Source organism: Microtus oregoni, unplaced genomic scaffold, assembly GCF_018167655.1.
Source record: "Microtus oregoni isolate MIOR12 unplaced genomic scaffold, Mior012 000004F_ref0000308, whole genome shotgun sequence".
Lineage (NCBI taxonomy): Eukaryota > Metazoa > Chordata > Mammalia > Rodentia > Cricetidae > Microtus > Microtus oregoni.
Window position 1 is genome coordinate 14820842 of NW_024543063.1, and position 22595 is coordinate 14843436.

General features: G+C 49.6%; 2 protein-coding genes across 4 annotated transcripts; one reads left to right on the forward strand and one right to left on the reverse strand.

The window, feature by feature from the left end:
- The first annotated feature begins 31 nt into the window (after positions 1-31).
- On the forward strand, positions 32-3259 carry Stk16 (serine/threonine kinase 16). Of its 3 annotated transcripts, none has more exons than XM_041649859.1 (8): positions 32-78; positions 433-604; positions 1135-1354; positions 1627-1760; positions 1909-2029; positions 2154-2249; positions 2617-2738; positions 2848-3259. In XM_041649859.1, the coding sequence occupies exons 2-8, from the start codon at positions 519-521 to the stop codon at positions 2984-2986; spliced, it is 918 nt and encodes a 305-aa protein (XP_041505793.1). In that variant the 5' UTR covers positions 32-78; positions 433-518; the 3' UTR covers positions 2987-3259. The 3 variants fall into 3 exon arrangements, with proteins under 3 accessions (XP_041505793.1, XP_041505792.1, XP_041505794.1); XM_041649858.1 differs by having other exon boundaries at positions 48-249; XM_041649860.1 differs by lacking the exon at positions 32-78 and having other exon boundaries at positions 469-604; positions 951-1354.
- A 1309-nt stretch (positions 3260-4568) lies between these two features.
- Tuba4a (tubulin alpha 4a) lies at positions 4569-8321 on the reverse strand. The gene is made up of 4 exons (XM_041649857.1): positions 8200-8321; positions 6195-6417; positions 5840-5988; positions 4569-5611 (listed from the first exon to the last, which is right to left on the reverse strand). Exons 1-4 carry the CDS (start codon positions 8200-8202, stop codon positions 4640-4642), a joined length of 1347 nt encoding a protein of 448 aa, XP_041505791.1. The 5' UTR covers positions 8203-8321; the 3' UTR covers positions 4569-4639.
- Between the last annotated feature and the right edge of the window lie 14274 nt (positions 8322-22595).

The following is a 22595-nucleotide window of genomic DNA, read 5'->3' on the forward strand; positions in this document are numbered from 1 at the left end:
GCGGGCCGTTACTTCGACGCGGACTGATGATGTCACCGTGGCTTCCGGTCCCTGGCTCTTTGGTCAGGCCCGAGCCAGGTCAGTGAAGAGTCTGTACTGGAAGATCCTGTGCTCGGTCCGGGGCTTCGGAGGGTGGGCTCAGCCAGAGGTGGGCTCGAGTCCCGCACCTCCTAAGCAGCCACCCCATGCCCGACGGGCGTGAGAGCCGGACCTGGCCGAAGGTGTGCCGGGGTTGGAGGAAGCGGCCTGGTAAGACGCAGCGTGGCTTGATGCTCTGAAGCGCCAGAACTCAGCCTTCTTAGTGCTAGAGTCGCCAGGGCCTATTTTCTTTAGACGCGAATCTGGATTCCTGGAGCTGGACCTGAGCTCTCCGTATTGGTACCTCAGTGGCTCTCAGAATTGTTCTTGACCCTCGACCTGTTTTCATTCCAGCATGCTCCGCTGGACCCCCAGCCCATCGCCTGGAAGAGCCCACTCTCCCTGGAAGACAGACCATCCTTGAAGAGAATGACTGAGACATGGGCCACGCACTGTGTGTCTGCTCCCGGGGAACTGTCAGCATTGACAATAAGCGTTACCTCTTCATCCAGAAATTGGGGGAGGGGTGAGTGTTTGGAAGTCACTTAGCTAGTCCCAGGTCATTTAGGGACAGTGGCCAGCAAGTGATAGAGACATAAGAAGCCTTAGATTCTACCTCACCCGTCTTAGCTGAATGGGTCAGGAAAGTGGAATCTGGACCCTGGCCTCCTGGATCCACCTTGTGTGACCTTAAGTAAACTGTGGTTTCTTCATCTACTTAATGGAGATGATTATAATGACTCACCGAGGAACTTGGGAGAACTGAGATAGTATATTTTTTAAAATATGTCACCCAGTGCCTGGCTCATAAGCTCTCGATAAACGTTGGTTGGTACTTGATAGTAATTGAATATCTTGTGCTCTGACCGTAGAACCGCAGTGATTTCTGTGTCCCTGCTCTTGAGGAGCTCAAATCCTGAGTCTTGAAACTGTATGCGAGCCACATCTTGGGAGGGTTTCTACTCCATCCATGTGCGAGGCACCCCTCCCTAAGGGAATTCCTCTGGGTCCAAGCTGTGTGGGAGATGGTCCTTCACTGACCCCTTTGGCCCACAGTGGGTTCAGCTATGTGGACCTAGTGGAGGGGTTACATGATGGACACTTCTACGCCCTGAAGCGAATCCTGTGTCACGAGCAGCAGGACCAGGAAGAGGCCCAGCGAGAGGCAGACATGCATCGTCTCTTCCAGCATCCCAACATCCTTCGCCTCGTGGCTTACTGTCTGAAAGAACGAGGTGCCAAGCAGGAAGCCTGGCTGCTGCTACCTTTCTTCAAGGTCAGAAAGGCTGGTGATTCCAGAAGGGAATTGTATCAGATTGCACGGCTCTCCCAAGGGCTCTGTGGGTAATCAGACATAAATACGCTAGGAACACATGTCCTGGTTTGGGCCATTTTAAATTTGGGGCTATTCGACATCCTACAAAGCCCCAGATGATCAGTAACAGGTCTATGTGGCAAAAGGTTAACAGACTTTAATACAGAACAGAAGTGAGTCCCAGGTAGTAGAGCCTTCAATGACATCTCAACCCAGGAAAATTTGTGTTGTAGAGAGGTACACTGTGGAATGAGATAGAAAGGCTGAAGGACCAAGGCAACTTCCTGACTGAGGACCAAATCCTTGTGTTGTTGTTGGGTATCTGCAGAGGCCTTGAGGCCATTCATGCCAGAGGCTATGCACACAGGTCAGTGGGACCCTATGCACTTATGGCACCAAGGGGAGAAGAGCTGTGCCAAGAGAATTGGGGTATCCCTGCACTCTCCCCATGGTGTTCCCTGGGATCCCAGCTTCCCCATACCGGATATCCTTGGATCATTTTCCCTTCCCTCCAGGGACCTGAAGCCCACCAATATTTTGCTTGGTGATGAGGGGCAGCCAGTTTTAATGGACTTGGGTTCTATGAATCAAGCGTGCATCCAGGTGGAGGGCTCACGCCAGGCCTTAACTCTACAGGTAAGAGAATCTCCAGGTTCTTTGGCCATTGCCTTCCCATTCCCAACTCCTTCTGATGCATACACCAACTGGGTCACGTGATATGGCTTGTGCTCCACTTTTGAGTGCTGTTGCACTGTTCCAGGACTGGGCAGCCCAGCGGTGCACCATCTCCTACCGGGCACCTGAGCTTTTCTCTGTGCACAGCCACTGTGTCATCGATGAGCGGACTGATGTCTGGGTGAGGAGCATGTGGCTGGGAACCTGGGAGGAGAAGGGTGTGGCTCTGTACTACTATGGAGGAAAAAGAAGGAGATATTTGGTTTCTGTTGCATGAATCTCCAGAACCACAGTATGTCTCCATATCTCTACTTCCTTCCTGGGAACCGTCACTGGTACTGTCCTCAGGAAGTGGTGTCATCTCTGTGGCTGAACCGGGTGAACTGTGGCTGGAGGCAATAGCTAAGCAGGGGCTCGAGAAGCCTCCTGCTAACACAGTTCCTCTGGGTGAGGTTGGCATACTTTTAGCTTACATGGTCTTCTTTTACCATAGCAATAAATAGGATACCATTTTTCCCCTTTCCAGTAACTAACCAAATTATGCTCAGTCCCTAGGCTGTGTGCTTTACGCCATGATGTTTGGGGAAGGCCCTTATGATATGGTGTTCCAGAAGGGTGACAGTGTGGCCCTTGCTGTGCAGAATGAACTCAACATCCCACAAAGCCCCAGGTGAGCAGCAAGAGAGACACCAAGCACTGTAGACTCTTGCCTAGAGCCAGCCAAGTTGGAATCTTAGCAATTGTAGGAGTCCTCCATTCCTCTGCCTCCACCCCCACAGGCATTCTTCAGCTTTGCGGCAGCTTTTGGCCTCTATGATGACTGTGGACCCCCAGCAGCGCCCTCGCATTCCTGTCCTCCTCAGTCAGTTGGAGGCATTGCAGCCACCGGCTCCTGGCCAGCACACCACCCAAATCTGATGAAACGGGCATGTTGGGAAGACAACCTTGAAGGCTTCATCTCACTGGAACTCCTTCCATTCTACCCAGGATGGCTTTCATAGCTACGGGCGAGGATTGTGGGCCCTTGTGTGTTCTGCTCTCTGATCCCAATACCTGGGCAAGGAGCCTAGGGTGAATTGGAGGAAACTGAAACAAAATAGGGCTCAAAGCTGGACTGCTGGGCACACATCATGTTCTGCCTCCAAATCTGGGGGCAGGAGAATACATAAACAGAATAAAGTGAAAAGACCATGTTCTTATTAGGTCAATGTGTCTGGAGGGAAGGAGCAATGAACTGTCTGGCTGCCATTTCCAAGGGAATAGCCTGGAAGGGGACTGGTGTGATGGTCGAGGCAGATGTGCTTCTTGAGATTTGGCTGCTCTGGCAGCAGAGGGGTCTTTAAGCTCGCCTTAGTCAAAACCAGAAGAGTCTCCAGCCTGAACTGGTTTCTGCCTGTGCCAAGAAGCGGGACCATGGCCCCTTGAAAGCACACTCAACTAGTTCTGTCATTCATTCCAGAGGTGGGTAGCTTAGACCAGCCTAGCCCGGCAGGTTTGCCAAGTCCACGACCTCTGGGTGGAAGCACACCAGCTCTCCTTTCCTCAGCTGAGGACTAGGGAGTGGCACTGGGATCCATTTTTTTCCAGTCTCCCTGACTATTCTAGCTCATACATAGTTAATAATTAATGAGGCTGGTGGCCTGTGGTATCCAGCAGGCACTTCCTGCCCCGTTTGCTGAGTAAACAGGCACCCAGCCTTAGCTGGGCTTTAAACCAGTTCCTCAGGGAAGGGCACTGTGTCCCTGAATCACCAGGGAGGGAAGGGCAAGGGCAGGGTTGGCTCTTCTGGAGATTTTGAAGCTTTTTCCCCCAAGCCATGGCCACCCCTATATGCTGACGTCAACCTGAGTCCTAGGGTGCCTATTAGTGAAGTATAATTTTTCCCTAGGGACCAGGCAGGCTTCCACCCTGAGCAGAGGCTGAGGCCAAAAGAACACAAACAGAAGGGAGACGTCCTGACTTTTAATAGCATAGCTCCCGCCCCAGAAAGCAAGACAGACAGCAAGCTATGCAAAGCTGCTGGAGGTGAATGGCACAAACAACCAGGAGATTGCCCTTGTTCCCGCCCATCCCCCAAGTCTGTGAGGTGGCTTTATGCCCAGGAACTTTGGGCCCGCCCAGCCCCCATTCCCAAACCCTCAGTGTACAACAAAGCTTGGGCCAAGCCTTGCTTCTAAAGCTGTTGAGTGAAGCGGCAGCAAGAGCAAAAGCAGTCCAACCTTCCAACACAAACTACCAGACGTCATTTCCTATTTGCAAAAGCGAAGACTTGGATCTTGCAATAGTTTGTAGCTAGACAGGTCCAGGATTTGGTCCTCCTTTCCTTCCTATACTGGGTGTCCGTAGGACCTAACATCAATGTCCTTAGGTTCATACTTTCTGGGTCTCAATATGGGGCTCACCTTGAGCCATGTAAGGGTAAAAGGTCAAGGGTGGGCGGCAAATAGCAGGAAGTAGCAGCCACAGCAGAAGCTCAAGCAGTCACATAGGGGACAAGAAATCGTGCCAAGGAGACTTTATTTCGAAAGGATTTTGCAATAAACACAATGAAAAGAGGCTCCAAGTGGCTGTCTACTCTTCTCCCTCATCCTCATCCTCATAGGAGTCGATGCCTACTTCCTCATAATCCTTTTCCAGGGCAGCCATATCCTCTCGAGCCTCAGAAAACTCACCCTCCTCCATGCCCTCACCCACGTACCAGTGTACAAAAGCCCTCTTGGCATACATCAAGTCAAATTTGTGGTCCAGGCGGGCCCAGGCCTCAGCAATGGCAGTGGTGTTGCTCAACATGCACACTGCACGCTGCACCTTGGCCAGGTCACCCCCAGGCACCACAGTGGGTGGCTGGTAGTTAATACCAACCTTGAAACCTGTGGGGCACCAGTCCACAAACTGGATGCTGCGCTTGGTCTTGATGGCAGCGATAGCAGCGTTCACATCCTTGGGCACCACGTCTCCACGGTACAGCAGGCAGCAGGCCATGTACTTGCCATGCCGAGGGTCACACTTCACCATCTGGTTGGCGGGCTCGAAGCAAGCATTGGTGATCTCTGCCACTGACAGCTGCTCATGGTAGGCCTTCTCTGCAGAGATGACGGGTGCATAGGTGGCCAGGGGGAAGTGGATTCGAGGGTAGGGTACCAGGTTGGTCTGGAACTCTGTCAGGTCCACATTTAGGGCCCCATCAAAGCGCAAGGAAGCTGTGATGGAGGAGACAATTTGGCTGATGAGACGGTTGAGGTTGGTATAGGTTGGACGCTCGATATCCAGGTTACGGCGGCAGATGTCATAGATAGCCTCGTTGTCCACCATGAAGGCACAGTCTGAGTGCTCCAAGGTGGTATGGGTGGTCAGGATGGAGTTATAGGGCTCTACCACAGCTGTGGACACTTGTGGAGCTGGGTAGATGGAGAACTCCAGCTTGGATTTCTTGCCATAGTCAACAGAAAGTCGCTCCATCAACAGGGAGGTGAAGCCAGAGCCGGTGCCCCCTCCAAAACTGTGAAATACTAGGAAGCCCTGAAGTCCTGTGCACTGGTCAGACTGAAAGGCAAGGAAGAAAAAGCAATATAGGTAGGGGAGAGGCCCAAGAAATTTTCTTCTAGTTTTATGAAGCCTAAAGTATTTCAGAAGTTAGGGCAAAGACTGAATGACCCCCTAAACAGCATCAAATTCTAAAACACATAAAGCTGGAGATGATCCTGGAAATGGATCTGAAAACTTCCTGAACATGGAGTCCAAAGTTCCCTCCCTGCCAAGCTATAGTCTCACCAGTTTGCGGATCCGGTCCAGCACTGGGTCGATAATTTCCTTGCCAATGGTGTAGTGACCACGGGCATAGTTGTTGGCCGCATCTTCTTTCCCAGTGATAAGCTGCTCTGGATGGAAGAGCTGGCGGTATGGGCCATTTCGGATCTCATCTGAAAGACCATACACCATATTACTGAGCCCAAAACCACAAGGCTGTGCTAAGCAGAGACCCTCAGAGTGGCAGCTAAAGCCAGACACATGCAAAAACCAGCCTGGGGTCAGCATCCATCTTCATCAGCAAATAAAGTCAAGGGGCTCCAAGATCACAGAAACCCAGTCTACACACTCTTCCCCAGAAGTGCACCCCCCGGCTCACCAATCACAGTCGGCTCCAGATCCACAAAGACTGCCCGAGGCACATGCTTTCCGGCTCCAGTTTCACAGAAGAAGGTGGTGAAGGAATCGTCCCCTCCACCAATGGTCTTATCGCTGGGCATCTGCCCATCAGGCTGAATCCCATGCTCCAGACAGTAGAGCTCCCAGCAGGCATTGCCCATCTGGACACCCGCCTGCCCCACGTGGACGGAAATGCATTCACGCTGAGGGATACAGAGGAGGTCACAGCGTAAGTGCCACATCCACAACGCCTCACTTCCCAAGGGTCTCTCCCACCCCGACACCTATTAGCTAAGGTTACTCAGTACAAGTGTGGCAAGTAAGGTTGGAGCTGACAGAGGTCAGAAGCAGCTGGCAGCCTCTCCAGTCTCAGCAGAGGACTCCCCAGATTGGAGGCGTCCAGTAGGGGAGACCGACCCCTTAGCCTAGTTCTTGATAGAGAATTTATCAAGTGAGAGCTGTATAATCCTGTTCCATCCACAGGACAGCCAGAGAGGACAGAGAGGGCATGCACACATGATACATGACAGGCAGGGCTGCAGCGTGTGTGTGTGTGTGTGTGTGTGTGTGTGAGAGAGAGAGAGAGAGAGAGAGAGAGAGAGAGAGAGAGAGAGACAGACACAGAGAGAGAGGCTTTCCAGCTGCTTCCAGTTCATGCAGCTTCTAAAATATGTTTTACAGTTTACAGATAGCACCCTCCTATTTGGTTAACCTTTGTCTTGAAAATGAACTAAAATTTCTCACAACCCTCTGCCCTTCTTTCCTGTAGGCAAAGAAGTGTCTCAACCTTCCATCTGGTATCAACTGACCATTTCGGCCATCAGGATGCGGTAACCCCCACCACCTTTAAATCCCATCTGGCCTTGAGGAATCAATTCCATCTGGCTCCTCTCCCCACCTCCACCCCCACACTCTGCATGGCTTCACCACCTCCATCCGCCGCCTCAGCCCGCACGGAAATAGCAGCAATAATGCGGGTAAGCGCTGACGGCAGGTACAGGCAATACAGGTATACTGGTGCAGACAGCCCCGAGGCTTCGGTCAAGCAGTCCACAATTTAACCCCTGCAGCACCCTTCGCACAACCAAATGGCTGGGGTGGGGGTAGGGGTGGGGGTGTTTGCAATTTCTAAGTACCCAGAAAAGGAAGCGGAACCTGCTAGGAGGCCTCTGAGGAAACCCGCCTTGCCTCACGCACCAGGCAAGGGGAGAGCCATCTGTACCTGGGCCCTACGTCTTGCTTTCCTACTGGAGTCTTTCCAGTTACTTCCCAGCAGAAAGCCCGGATTGGGTTTCTGCCCCCGCTCCTGGGCTATAAATACAACCCCCTACATACACCTCTTTCCCCTCCCCCGCCAACCTGGCCTCGGCCGGGGCTGTAGATCAGCGCCAGCTGTCTCTGCCCGTCCTTCGAGCACCCGCGCTCCCGTAGGAGGGGCCCGCTGGCCTCCCGAGGCCAAACCCCATTCCCGCCACCTCTCCTGGCTCAGAAGGGGGTGCTGAGTCACGTATGGGGGTATAAGAGGGAAGGAGGCACACAGAGGAAGACGGGGTGCGGTACTAAGTAACCCCTTCTACCAACTGGTGCCAAGCACGTGTTTGGTCAGTTTCAGGGACTCAGGGGATAGAGATGGGTGGTGGGGGCAGCCAAGCAGGTCTTCCGCCGCCAGAGGGGAGGACTGGGCGCAGGACCGCGTGACTCCTCTCAGGAGGGTTGGGGTACAAAACGGCAGGAGGGCACTACAGCAGGGGTCCTCTCTGCTAGTGAAGCATCCTTCCCCCGGTCCCCAGACTCTGAAGAAGGTGGATAACACACTAGGCCAAAGTCAGCAGGAGGAGTCGGGGGGAGGGGGGGAGTGCAAAACTCCTGCATCTCCCGGAGACTCGGAATGCTAAGTGAAGGGCCCCCAGCATCTCTATTGGGAGTTCCCCCAAAGGAGCGGGGCATTTACAGGATCAGAGAGATCCCGGTGGGGCCTCACTCACCATGATGAGTCTGGGTTGTGCGTCTCACGTAGAGTCGGGGTCACGGGTCTCGGTGAGATCTGCGGAGCTGCAGTGCCGCACTACTCTTATAAGCAGGAGGCGGGACCCGCGCGCTCGGTCCGCCCACCATGGGGCGGGGCGGTCTAAAGACCACACCCCCGTCAGGGTAGGTGGCCACGGTCTTTGAAGCCAAGTCTGATCCCCTCCCCCTGTTGAGCCGGATTCCCTCACCTGTCGGGTTTGGGTTAGAAGCAGCGGCCCATTTTCGTTCCGAGTTTTGAGCCGACGCCCCGGATTCCGAAGGTCCGAAGCAGGGACGCAGGGTGCGGTGACAGGGCGTGTCTCAATTGCACCTGCATCAAGTGGACGCCCATAGTGCAGGTGTTCCGATTTAGGGAGGATGAGGTTCAAACAATCTTTCAGAAGCGGCTGTCCCTGGCCTTCTCCGCTGTCCTCCCAGTGTCGCCTCCCTGGAGCTTCGGGCGGGCTGGGTTGCTGGGGCTGGTCGCCCGAGACCCCCTTAGAGCAGACCGCCGCCTGCTGGTCCCCGGCCGAGATGGCAGGCTTTCGCCCACACCTGTGGGAGGCCGAGGACCGAGAACTACAGAGCCTGAGCCCCAGGGTGCCTGCTGATCCCGTAAATTGTGCGGTAGCGCCGAGTCTCGCGGCCAATCTATGAGGGCCGACGTGAGAATCTGCCACCTCTCACCGGCCACCCGCCGGTCAGTGGCTCCGTCATCAGCGCCGTCACTATTAGTGAGTGAGCTCTCGCCACGACCGCCTGCCTGCTGCGGTGGAGCACAGAACCCAGAGCTCCCAGAACAGACCCCGGCGGCCCTTTGCAACCTTGGGCAAATGACTTGGCTTCACTGAGTTCTTGGCGTTAAACAGCCGAAGAGATTCCTCCTTTTTACGTCTCATTTTCATTTTGTACGAGGACAGGCCTTTCTTAAAGTTTTTTCTGCTTTCTTAGACTTAACATTATTCTCACCGAGAAAATCCATCAGGCAGTGCCCAGGTACTGGTTAAGAAACCTGACTCCCAGGCTAGTCGTCACTTAGGAAAGATTCACCGGCCTTTCTTCCTCTTCTTAGGGACAGGGCTGTTGGACAACTTAACGCAATGCCACAAAATACACAGCGATGGTAACTTTCTTTTAACAAAGTAGCAAACGGCATTTGACTTAGAGAAGACATAGAAAATAATACAATAAATTTGGCAAACTTTGCACAGTTCTTTCCACCTTGTTAGGGGAATTCAGGTTCATCAGGAGAGGCTGATGGTGTAGTTCAGTTGGTAGCATGCTTGCCCAGCATTTGTGAAGTCCTGGGTTCAATCCCTAGCACTGGGCTGGGGGTGGGGTGGAGGGGTAGGGAGCGCTCATTCATAAAATGAAAACGAACAAGGGCATTAGGCTGCTTCCAAACATGAGTAGTGGCCTGGTCAGAGGAAAGAGCCTTGATGATCTCAGGACACAGTGACCACTTTGCAGCCCTTGTTTCCTGTGTGCCCACACAGCAGAAGGGCTATAAAAGATCCGAGTTATCAGGCAAAACTCTAAACTTGTTTGACCTTTGGATGCAGCTCTTCATTTGTAAAAAAAAAAACAAACAAACAAAAAAAAAAAACAAAAAACTGAGTTAACCATTTCAGTTGTGAGTGCCAGACAGGTGCAGGCCTGTGTACACACCCAGCAGAACAGTGTCTAAGGAAGCACCTCCATCCTCACAGCTTCTGTTCACACTTGTCTTAGTTGTTTGTGAACCTGTCTTACATCCCTGAAGGCTAGGGCTATGTTGCATCATTCAGGTTTTTTGTTTGTTTGTTTGTTTTTGGAGTCCCTGGTTCTTAGCATGGGTACCTCGAACATTTGCTAAGCATGCATTCATTCAATTAACTGTTAACACTTCAGAGATGGGTGGGGCCCTAAGGGAGTTGCAACTGAACAGTTGAGATGCCAAGTCCCTCTCAGGACTATTTCATTCTGCTGGGGGTATAGCCTAGGGGTAGAGTGCTCACATAGCCTGTGCAAGGCCCTAGGTTTGGTGCCCAGTACTGCGAAAAGCAAGCAAGCAAACAAAAGGAGAAAGGTTTTATTTAGACTTCATGGTGTTAGCGTATGAAAAGATGAGGATTTTTAGGTTGTAGTGCCCTTCATGTTAGAAGAGTCCCTAGACTCTTAGTTAGAAGACTTACAGGTTTTTCACGTAATTGTGGTCATGGCTAAGGTTGGTAGCAGTTATGGCGTAATGATGGGCACTGGGTCAGAAGGAGAAAGACACAGGTGGAGTCTGGGGAAGTCTCTGCTTGCTTTCTACACTCAGGGTTCATGCACAGCATCCTCTTCCTTCAACATAAAGACTATTAACATTTCCCTACAATATTGCTGTTCATGTGTGGGGAGCCAATGCAGTCCCGAGTGAGCGTGTAAGGAGTGAACGACACCCTGAGTGCACGAGCATTTCTGTCGTGGGTACAACCATGTCAAGAACCAACACCCTAGACCCATAGGAAAGCACCGAAACCTCCTTCAGTCAGGCTCAGAATGGCAAAACTTTCCTCTGGTGCAAGCATAAATGCTCATGAACCATTGGTCAGTGTATGCACAAACTAGTAACTGCAGCTTCAGCGGATGCTTATAAGCCTTACAGAGACTAACTCCTTTACCCATGCTACATAGTAAATGTGCTAAGGTTCTAGTTTTTCAATAGTGGGTCTCCATCAGAGTGCTCACATATTTATTCATTCACTTGACTCAGTCAGGTTTCCATCTGAAGCTTCAGGGATGCAGTAACCATGGAAACCCACTGGAGACTCAGTAGCTGAGACTTTCCCCAGAGGCTTGCCGCATAAGCACCTCTGCCTAGCACTTACTCACTTTCCACTATGATCCTAAGATTTTGGTAACTGGCACAAACCATATTGCATATGCAGTCTGTGTACAGCGATCTATCCATAGCCACCCACTGTTGACTGTGAACACTGAGAACCAGAGTCCCAGGTTCCAGTTGAGGGTCAGCCTTACAATGAGACCTGTCTCCTCTGCTAATGCTTTTCTGCAGTCATATGAAATCCCAGGTGCCAAATCTACCTTAGTGCTGGGAGTTCTTTCCAGACCTGTGTTCACATTTAACAACTGTGGTAGCAAAATGACACCCTCCCTCATAACCACTTTCCAATCCCTGGAGCCTCTGACTATGCTGTTCTACGACCTACGTATATTGTTATTGTTGTTATTATTATGAGGAAGAGATAGGATCTCCTTGTGTAGCCCAGACTGACCTTGAACTCATGATCCTCCAGCCTCAGCCTCCTGAGTACCAGTATTCCAGGTGTGCACCATCACAACCAGCTAGGATTTTCACTATATTATTTCTATTGGGGAATGTTGAATGTTTGCTGTATAAGTATTGTAACATTTCTAGGGGTTTACAGAAAGACTAGAATTACATTGCATGCTCACACAATGGTGAAGAAAAAAACTTCCCCTCCATCTCTGGCTGTCTCTTTTTGACTCTCTTTTTTTTGTGAGACAGGGTGTCTGGGAATACAGGTGTTTGCCACCATACCTGGCCTTCCTTCCTGCTCTTTAGAATTTTTTGGGGGGATGCAAATATTGGAATGCATGTCTAATCTAATCAAGGCTTAAACAATGCAGATATCCATTACCCTCTTAGAAGTCAGAGTAGGGCCGATCCAGGGTTAAGTCACTGGTGTCACCAAGAACTTCAGTATCACCAGCTTTCTCCTCTGGCACCCTCAGTAGGTTGATGACATCTTCCCACATGATCACAAAATGGCTGCTGCAGCTCCAAGTATCATGGCCTCATATGACACTGTATGAAGGCAGGGAAGGAGAAAGGGTTCTTATAGCTCTTTTCATCCAAGAGAAAAATCCTCTTAAAGCAAACCCTCTACAAGAAAAATGGAAAGGGAAGGGGTGGGGAGGACACATTAGTAGACATCCTCAGGTCTCACAAGCCCATTCCACAGCCGACTTCTGGAGGAAGGCAAGATCTAGAGTGATCTAGATTCACCCCTTGGTTTGAGCAATTGACAAGGCGAGTACTGAAAAGGAAATCTGTTTGAGGAATCAGGACAGGACACGCAAGGCTGTTTAGGAGGGCTACTGTGCCCTGCCTTAGAGGGTGACTATTCTCACTGTCCTCCTTCTGCACAGTTGGTCCAAGCCATGCTCCGCTCTTCCCTGAATGCCTGAAGTCTCCTCCCAGCCAGCGTTGTGGTCCACTTTGAGAGCCTATAACACATTCCTCACACTGTTGTGATCTCTCCAAAACAAGCCTGCCCCCAAACACAAACCTGCTGGCCACTGGGCCTCAAAGAGAGCCTTTGAGGCCTTTCTCACTCTAGGAGCTGGTCTTGCTCTTGTTTTTCTCTGCCGCCTTCCTTGGACACACCAGGCTTGTTATTTCCTAGCCAGTCTTGCTAGAAGGCTCTTTCCAGGTTCTGCTGTAGCCAGGTCTCTCAGTTGTGTAGTAATAAGGGCGGCGGGGCTGCGTCCCCAGCACCCCGGCTGCCTGGCTAGCTTATGCCCGAAATAACAACACACAAACTGTATTCATTTAATCACTGCTTGGCCCATTTCTGTCTAGCCTCTTCTAGGCTAATTCTCACATATTAATTTAGCCCATTTCTAATCATCTGTGTAGCGCCCCTAGGTGCGCTTACCGGGAAGATTCTAGCCTATGTCCATCCTGGGTCGGAGCTTCATCACGTGCGTCTGCCTGGGAGCTGGGAGCATGGCATCTCTCTGAGGCATCTGCCCCCGAGAGGAGAGCTGTCTTAGCTCACTTCCTCTTCCTCCCAGCGTTCTGTTCTGTTTACTCCTCCCACCTATCTTCTAACCAATGAGGGGCCAGGCAGTTTCTTTTTATTTAACCAATGACCTTCCTCCATCACAGTTGTATATATTTTTTAAAGATAGAATCTCACTACATAGCTTTGGCTGACCTTGAATTCACTATGTAAACCAGGCTGGCCTTGAACTCACAGATTTCCACCTGCCTTAGCCTTCTAAGTGCTGGTATTAAAACACACTTGCTATAATAGTGTCTTCCTATTCTATTCCTTTTCAACCTCAAACAGTAGTCTCCCATCTTTTTCTTTACCTTGTGTGCTGCTTTATATTTATTATTGCTATTATCATTACTACAACTACTACTATTATTGTGAGTGGTGTGAGTGTGGGCACACATGTGCCATGATGAATATGTTGGTCACGAGACAACTTCCAGGATTTGGTTTTCTCCTCCCACTGTGGGATCCAGGGATCCAAACTCAGGTCATCAGGTTTGTTCTGCAAGTGCTTTTATCTGCTGAGCCATCTTGGCGGCCCTTTGAGTTTTGTGTTTATTGGCTGTCTTTCCCAAGAAAAAACGTACAAGCTCCTTGAAAAGACTTCTTGTCGGGGCTGGAGAGATGGCTCAGAGGGTAAGAGCACCGGTTGCTCTTCCAGAGGTCCCGAGTTCAATTCCCAGCAACCACATGGTAGCTCACAACCATCCGTAATGCGATCTGGTGCCTTCCTTGCCAGCAGTACATTGTATGCTTAATAAATAAATCTTAAAAAAAAAAAAAGACTTCTTGTCCTCTCTACTGGACCCCTTCCACGCAGGCCAGTGTTGTAGCATATAATGACTGCCCAATGGTATTTGTTAAAGGAATTGCCAATATTGACTGTCTCTTATTTTATAACTTAGATAACGTTATATGTTTTTAAAAATTCTATTTTGGGCTAAGCATGGTGGCACACTGTTGTGGAATATTAATTTAAGATGTGTTACATTTGTTTATACTGTGAAATATTTTTTAATGGTGCGAAGACATGTTACATTTGTTTGATTAAATAAAATTAATCTGTGGTCAGGAAGCTGCGTCAGCAACTAGCTGATAGGAAGTGTTTGGAGGAACCATGTGTAACTAGGGTTCTTAAGAGGAGGAAGGAGCGAGAAAAGGAGGAGAGGAGGATGCTAGGGGCCAGCCCCCCAGCCACACAGCCAGACATGAAATAAGGAGAAAAGAAAAGATATACAGAAATAGAGAAAGGCAAAATCCCAGAGGCAAAAGATAGAATAATTTAAGAAAAAAGCTGGCTAGAAACAAGCTAAGCTAAGGCTGGACATTCACAAGAAGGAATAAGCCTTCATGTGTGATTTTGGGAGCTGGGTGGCAGGAACCACTAAAAAGCAAAAGAGTAAAAACAATAACTACTACAGCACACATCTGTAATCCTAGGATTGGGGAGGCTGATTTGAGGAAATTTGAGTTCCAGGACAGCCTGTTGATACAGCAAGAAAGACCCTCTCTCAAAAACAACAAAAAGAAAGAAAAGAAAAAAGATCTTGTCTCAACACAAAACAAAGCCCAAATCCCTCAGCATCTTTTTTGTTTGTTTTTATTGAGCTATACATTTTCCCACTCCCCCTCCTTCCTTCCCTCTCCCCTTCTACTCTCTCACCTGCCCCTCCCACACTCCCAATTTACTCAAGAGATCTTGTCTTTTCTCTCAGAATCTTTAAACTGTTTTGCAAGACATCCAACTGGCATTCGGATAGTAGAGTTGGTAATGACTAGACCCATTCTGAGACATCTAGGTCCAAAGTCGGGAAGAAGTTTAATGGCTATACAAGTGAGTTTTGGACCTAAAAGGACCTCTTAGTCCATGTGTATCCATCTGGTTAATAATCCCTAAAGTCTCTGATTTCTTTGTAGACCAGCATGAGGTTCTCTCATCCACCCTGGGTATTTTCATAGCCAATGTTTCCTCTCTTTCCCAATTAGACCAGAAGAAAGAGAAAATTCTGGCTTTGGAGATTTTGGTCCCTACCCACAATGGTAGGTGGACATCTGGAGATTCTGGGCTGTTCCTTACCTGGGTGGTAAGAGGATCTTGGAAAAGGCCTCTGTCTCAGAACAAGTTTCCTAGCATTGGCCACAGTTGCTAGAATTTCACGTTAGCCACTACTTCCTGGGCAGAATTGCTAAGGATAACGACTTTTAGTTTCAGTGACACCCTATTCCTGGCGGTGGTTCTACCCGGAGGATGAGCTGAAAAAATGCACTGTGATGCCCACACAGGGCCGGAGTTCATGGAAATTGGGCCCATTGGTAAGGGAGGCTCTCAGTTTCTCTACAGCCACTATTGAGTTGGTGAGGAAATGGATTTAACAGAGGTTCTTGTCTAGTTGAAGGAGAACGCTGAAGCCAAAGTGGGGGCAAGAGAGTTGAGAGTAGCGTACGGAAGTGATTTTGCCATGGGATCGAGACTGGGGAGGAAGGAGATAAGGACATGGGGAGTGTTTTTAAGAAGGCATATAGCCACACATATATAAAGTAGAAATAGGAGCAGTTATGGGGCTGTGAACACTGCTGTGTGCAAGAAGAAGCTGAGCTCAAGTCTCAGAAGAATCTTAATTCCACCACTAATGAACCCCCCTGTGACCTTGTGTGGGACACCAGAGGCTTCATTTTCTCCTTCTTCTTCATCCTGGGAGAGTTGGACCATCTTGTCTCCTTTGCAAAGCTGCTGAGGGAATCCAAGTAGACAGGGGCAAAACTTCATTATAAATTATAAAGCAAAAGCCAAGTATGGTGCTCATGCCTACGACCCCAGCACTTGGGGGATAGAGGCAGGAAGGTCAGCCAGGGCTACACAATGAGACCTTATCCCAAATAGACAAAACAGCTAGGCGGTGGTGGCGCAAGCCTTTAATCCCAGCACTCGAGAGGCAGAGGCAGGTGGATCTCAGCGAGTTCAAGGCCAGACTGGTCTACAAGAGCTAGTTCCAGGACAGGGTCAAAATCTTGCTTTGCTGGCAGAGAACAGCAGCAGTTCTGGGACAAGCATTTATGTAAGTTTTTCTCCTTTGAAAAACTCTTATTACTCTTCTCCCCCATTGGACAGATGAGAAGCCCAGGGCCAGAGAAGTTATGTGCTTGTAGGTCTTAGACATGGGCTTTGTTAGACTCTGGTTCCGTACATTTCATGGCATTCTGAGTTTCAAGGCAGAATGCCCTAGGTTTTCACCTCTTGCTTGAGGACTCATTATTTCTGGATTGCTGCAGATAGCATCGTCATCCCACCCACACTCACTATGTTTGCCAGCCTCAGGAGAAGGAAGTGTTGTCACTCTGGGGGCTTGATTTCAAAGTCTTCTGCCAGTTGTGAGGGTCATCCAGAAAATGGGACTGTGTGACTGGCAACAGACCTGTCCTGGACACCTGTATATGGTTACTTGTCCTACCTTTGCCCATCCCACTCAACTCCCCTGTTTGGACCCAGACTGGCCTCTTGAGCACTTGCTTGCTGTTTCTGTAACAGTCAGCAGGCCAACTCTCCTGGGACACAGTGTTTTTTACATTCCCCACTGAGAGCCATCAGAAGAGGTAGATTAGGAGTAGGTCTCTTACTGCAGATTGATCTTTCGGCCCAGTGGCAGATGCACAGGTATAGCATGAATTCTAATTGTTTTTAATAATAAAAACCCAGAGTCAGATATAGGGGTTAATGCTGAGTATCAAAGAAGCAGAATGGCCAGCCACTAGAGAGTTCTTGGCTCTACCAATGCTCAGACAGAAGGGGCAATCCTGGCTCTATGAGTCCTCAGACTGAATCCTCAGACTGCATTGAGCTCCTGTCCTCTCGTGCCTTCTATTCCTCTCTCCGCCCAGCCTTACTCTTGTCTCCACATCCCTAGTGCTGAGATAAAAGCATGTGATCCCAAATTCTGGGGTTACCTTTGTGTGAGCTCTGCTTCTTTTAGACAGATTCAATCTTGTGTAGCCCAGGATGGCCTTGAACTCGGAGATCCATTTGACTCTGTCTCCCAAGTGCTGGGATTGAAGGTATACGCCACCACTGCCCAGCTCTATGGCTAACTAGTAGCTTAGCTCTGCACGCTGATCTTTAGGCAAGCTTTATTTGTTAGGTTACAATATCACTACACACAGGCATCAGACTTTAGACATTTCTGGCCAGGCAGTATGGTAAGCAGGGATGGGTGTCCCAGTAGATCCAGAAGGCTGGGCTAAAGGAAACGTGGGAGTCCAGATGTTCATGGAGCTATAGCACACAGTAAAGCATTGTTAGCTTAGAAAGAGACTTCCATTTGTATTTGCTGGTACAGAGGTGTTGTTAGCTTAGAAAGAGACTTCCATTTGTATTTGCTGGTACAGGGGTGCTTTACAGGGAATGGCCAGAGGTAGGACAGCCTAGGCTCAGGAGCAGAGCTGTTCAAAAATTCAAGGGTGACTAGTGGCAGGGAGGACACCAGAATTTGAGCAGAAAGTGCAGACACTTTCCATTCTGGCTGAATCTTCAAAGCCTGTACCCAGGCAGGCAGTGGTGACTCATGCCTCTAAGCTTAATAGAGGCCTGAGTCTCAGGAGTTTACCCTGATGCAATACCTGGCTGGTTGCAGGAAGGACCACAAACTGAGATTACCCAGGTACCACCCAAGAGCAGACCATCCAAAGGAAATTCCTATCCAACCATTGTAGATAAGATCACCTGCCTGCACACACTCACCAGGATATCCCTAGAAAAATGTCAGCCGATCAGGGGTCCTGAACATTGGAGATCCCACACCCCCACCTTTACTACTATAAAAACCCAACTTTAACTAAGCTTGGGGCTCTTCGATTATTCTATACGTTGGACACACAGAGAGACCAAGTTTGCAAACTTGTGTAAGAATAAAGGCTCTTTGCTTTTACATACTGGACTCGGTCTCCTGGTTGGTTTTGGAGGGACTCCGTGATCTGGGCATAACACCTTTAATCCCAACACTCTGGAGGCAGAGGCAGGTGGATTTCTATGAGTTCAAGGCCAGCCTGGTCCACAAGAGCTAGTTCCAGGACAGGCTCCAAAGCTACAGAGAAACCCTGTCTCGAAAAACCAACCCCCTCAAAAAACCCTGCACCCATTTACCGATGTAGACTCCTGGGGCTCTGGTTCCCTTCTTTCAGCTGTCAAAGGACAGCTTTGGAGAGATGTCCTTCTATAAGCTGTCACTTGCTGGCTCTCCTGTCACACCTTTGACCTCTCCTTTCAGCTACATATTAGCAGGAGAGAGAGAATGAGAAAGGAGGACTCCGTGCAGCTAGAGCTGTTGGTCTGCGTTGTACATGGGCCGCACTTTGTATCTTCAACTGTCTTTCCACCAGGCAAGACAGAAGAAGAGTTAAAGGCATGGTTGGAGCCAGGCTGGCCCTGCTCAGAATATGTCTGCTTTTGCTCATGACCTTGAGGAGGTCGCCTAACCTTTCCAAGGGTTGGTTTCCTTCACTGTAAAGTGTGGGTGGTGGTGGTGGGGGAGAGGCGGCTACTTAAGGGATTGCCATGAAGATGAGCTGTGTATAAGAAGTCTGTATGGCCATGCGTCTCCTCTAACTCTTGTTTATTAAATGGGAACCAAACAGCACAAAAACGCCTTCTGGGTAGGAGATTATACCATGTTTACCGAAACAGGAGCTCGGGAAGCCGAGGCGAAGAAACATGTCTCCAGAGGCGAGTTCTTTGTTCCAAACCTGCAGCCTCACAGCGTGGAGCATTGTTCCCTGAGAAGCCAGACACCCTGTGTAGGCTCGTGGTTCCTGGGGCCAGGACTGTGTCTGATTTCATGAATGGAGACTGAATAGGCTCAGGGATACTTCAGCAGGGGCTGACTTTGCCAGGCACTGGGCGAGGCAAATCAGACTCCCTCCCTCCTATACCTGGGGAGCACTTGAGTCTTTGACTGTCCCATCTCTCACAGATGGACTCATTTGTCTTCTTTTATCATAACACCAGAGGCTGAGAAACGGTAGGGATCTCCAACATGCATGAAGCACCCCAGGGTGTATGTAAGGCAATGGCATTGGCAGCTTTGAAGTATTCTTTTAACCACCTCTGCTAGTCATTCTTCCCAGGAGAGGGCTCTTATTCTCACCTTCATCTAATGAGGAGGATGGCAACACAAAGGTTAAGATTCTTATATAAGAGGGATAGAGATATCCTGGGTCTCAGATGCAGATCACTTCCAGATAAATTCCATTCACCCATAAGTCAGGGTCTGTAGTTCGTATTTTAAAAGCCAGTGGTGTGTTAGGTTTATGAATAAAACATCCTCATTAAATGTTACAAAAATACTAGCCATGCCTGGTAGTATAGGCCTATAACCCCAGCTATTTGAGAGGCTGAAGTGGGACGCTCACGAGTTCAAAACCAGCCTAGGCAACTTAGTGTGACCTTGTCTCAAAAAACCTTTTTAAGGACAAAGTTAGAGTGATGGAGCACTCACTTAGCCTGTGTGAGGCCCTAAGTTCAACAGAAATGATGAATCAACAAATAAAACCACAAAACACAGTAATGAAAAAAAAAGGACAAGGAATACTATAATGAACACTGGCTACCAAGCCTCCAGTGGAATCCACTTCCTTCTGTCAGAAAGAACCCTCATCCCAAATTTGGGGTTGGCATCTCTACTTGCTGTCTCTTTTTCTTGCCTTCCTCACCGTTAGCGCCCCATTTCTTTCTGAACATAGATGGGTTACTATCACACTCTGCCAGACCCGTCGGGTCCCCTCATGTCTCTCGTCGGAGCGCTTAGTCACTGAGTGAGGCCCTAGATTCTTAGATCTACCCACATCTGCTTCCCCCAGAGTTTTGGCGCAGCCCCAACAGCCAGTGCCCTGTTGGCCCTCGATGTCACACAGGAAGTAGAGAAAGGAGAGCAAAGTCCATGCTCCTTGACATTCAACTACAGAACCACAGAAGGAAAAGGGACTGGACGTGTGTCCAGGCAAGGTATAGGTTTCTCCAAAGCTGCCCTCTGCCCTATCAGAGGGAGTGCATCTCAGTACACTCAAGGCAGTCCAGTGTGTAGCCGGCCGGTGCCCACTGGGAGCTCTACTTCCTGGAACATGAGATCCAACCAGACAGGCCGATGCCCAGCGACAAAGCCATCAATGGAGGAGATGGGTCCTTTACCACCTTTCTAGTGAAAGTGCGCCTAGAAAACATGGACCCCGTGCAGTGTTTGTGGGCCTGGTGACCACCGTGAATGGTGATCATTGTCACAGCCTTGTCCCCAAGCATACACCAGGCTATTGCATTGCTGAAGAGCTTTCAATTCCAGATCTAGAGCTCATGGTTATACAAAGCCTGAATCTGGAGTCACACCGCATCCCTTTTCAGATCAGTGCAAAGCATGGTTTTCAAACTTTCTAACGCCGTGACCCTCATGTTGCGCTGACCCCCGACTATAAAATTACTTCATTGCTACTTCATAACTGCAATTTTGTGACTGTTACAAATTGTAATGTAAACATCTGATATGCAGGATGTCTGATATTTGACTCCCGAAAGGGGTTGTGATCCACAGGCTAAAAATGCTCGTATGAAGTATGCCCAGGCAAGATAAAACAATACCCTAAATGCAGCTGATCAAATGTTACTGCACCATAACCATAAACAACCTGGGGAGGGAAGGATTTATTTCATTTTTTTACACTCCCAGGCCACAATGCATCATTGAGGGAAGTCAGTGCAGAACCTCAGAGCAGCAACCATGGAGGATGCTGCTCCCTGGCTCATGCTCCACTAATTTTATTCAGCCTAGATCTACCTGCCTAGGAAGGGTGCCACCCTCAACAGGATGGATCCTTCTACATCAATCATGACACTATCTTGAGGGTGTGGCCACAGACCAGTCTCATCTGGAAAATTCCTCAACTGACATTCCCTCTTCCCAGATCTCCTAATTAAGAGTTTCTATTGCTGCAATGAAACACCAAAAAAGCAAGTTGGGAAGGAAAGGATTTATTTGGGTTACACTTCCACATTATAGGAAGCCAAAAAGGAACTCAAACAGGAACCTGGAGGCAGGAGATGATGCTGAGGCCATGGAGGAGTGTTACTGGCTTGCTTCTCATGGCCAGTTCAGCCTGCTTTCTTATAGAACCCAGGACCCTGCCCACATGGGCTGGACCCTCCCACATTAATCACTAATTAAGAAGATACCCTTCGGGCTTGCCTTATAGCCTGATCTTATGGAGACTTTTTCCCAGTTGAGGTTCCCTCCTCTCTGATGGTTCTAACTTATGCCAAGTTGACAAAGGACTAGCGACCAGGTGACTTCAGGTTGGGTCAAGTTGACAATAAAAATCAACCAACACACTGGACAAGTTCCTGGATACCTTATATTGTTTAACCCCAAAATGGGTATAGTCATTATACCTACTGCACACCCTATGGGGATAAGGCTTGTTCAGCACTCCATTACTGGCACCCCAGATGTTGCCTGCTGGATTAGTCTGTATTTGTTGAAGGGAGTGTTACATGGTGCCTGTTTTCATAGATGCAGAGATTAGGTTTCAAGAAACTGTGTCTTGCCCAGGGTTACCTCCCTAGTACACGGAGGGATCAGAACTCAAACCCAGGCAAGCCTGAACAGAAGCTGAGGCTCTGGCTTCCTTTGCTTGGATTCATGGTGATGCCAGACACCACCTTTTCTGGCTTGCCAGTGCCCGATGCCTAGACAGTGACTCAGGCAGCTTGAGGGCAGGGAGGGACTGACGCTTGACAACTCCTCTGCCCTGGCTCTGGGATACGGGGCGTCAAGGCACCAGATGAGGCAGGGCCTGAACCGGAAAAGATGCATCTTTGGGGACAATCTTTGGGCTGCCTTTGGAAGAGGCTCCTAGTACCTCATGGAGGTGTGGTGAGGGTCTAGGAGAGACCAGCGGGGAGGACTAAGGACTCAACCCTTGATGAGTGAGCTGGGTGTTCAGATGGATAGAGAGGCACAGAGTTCCTTTCCGTTTGGGGTACTAGCCAGCCCACCCTGGTTGTCTCCATGGCCATCTCCTTCCAGTCATACCTCCTGGCTCATGCACACATCTCCACGCTCCATTGGCGTGTACTGACAGGCCTGGATTGGATGCGGTGTGGTTACGGGTATGGGAAGGAAGCAACCCAGCTGCCTAGGGGTAGCTGTGCGCACCACCCAGCCTGGCTCCTGGGGACTCCCTCAGCGCGAAGGAGTGCTTTCATCCTGAGTACTTCTAAAGTCAGGGCACAATTATCTCTTGCAGGCAGACTCTGAGCCAGTGCCCAGCCTTGGACCACATCTATGCTGTGTCAGGGATGTGTCTGTCTCCAAAGCTGCATTCCTTGTCACCTTTTGAGACGCCACCTCTGTCTGCTCTACTTGGTGTTGCTGTTGCCATGCCTTCCAGCGTAGGTCACAGTCATCCAGAACCATCTAGAACCTGGGAGCTTCCCCTTCATTGGCTTTCCCTGGGTCTTCTCTTCTGTCTGTCTCTGTGAGTCGCCGTAGCCCAAGTCTGTGACTTTACAGTTATACCTATGTGACTTCTTCTCATTGCCCTAATTC

Coding starts and splice junctions, on each gene's coding strand:
- Stk16 (XM_041649859.1), top strand. CDS start 519: ATGGGCCACGCACTGTGTGTCTGCTCCCGGGGAACTGTCAGCATTGAC. Junction 605..1,134: donor ATCCAGAAATTGGGGGAGGG/GTGAGTGTTTGG, acceptor TTTGGCCCACAG/TGGGTTCAGCTATGTGGACC. Junction 2,030..2,153: donor GCCAGGCCTTAACTCTACAG/GTAAGAGAATCT, acceptor GCACTGTTCCAG/GACTGGGCAGCCCAGCGGTG.
- Tuba4a (XM_041649857.1), bottom strand. Junction 5,989..6,194: donor TCTGGAGCCGACTGTGATTG/GTGAGCCGGGGG, acceptor ATGGTCTTTCAG/ATGAGATCCGAAATGGCCCA. Junction 5,612..5,839: donor TGGACCGGATCCGCAAACTG/GTGAGACTATAG, acceptor CTTGCCTTTCAG/TCTGACCAGTGCACAGGACT.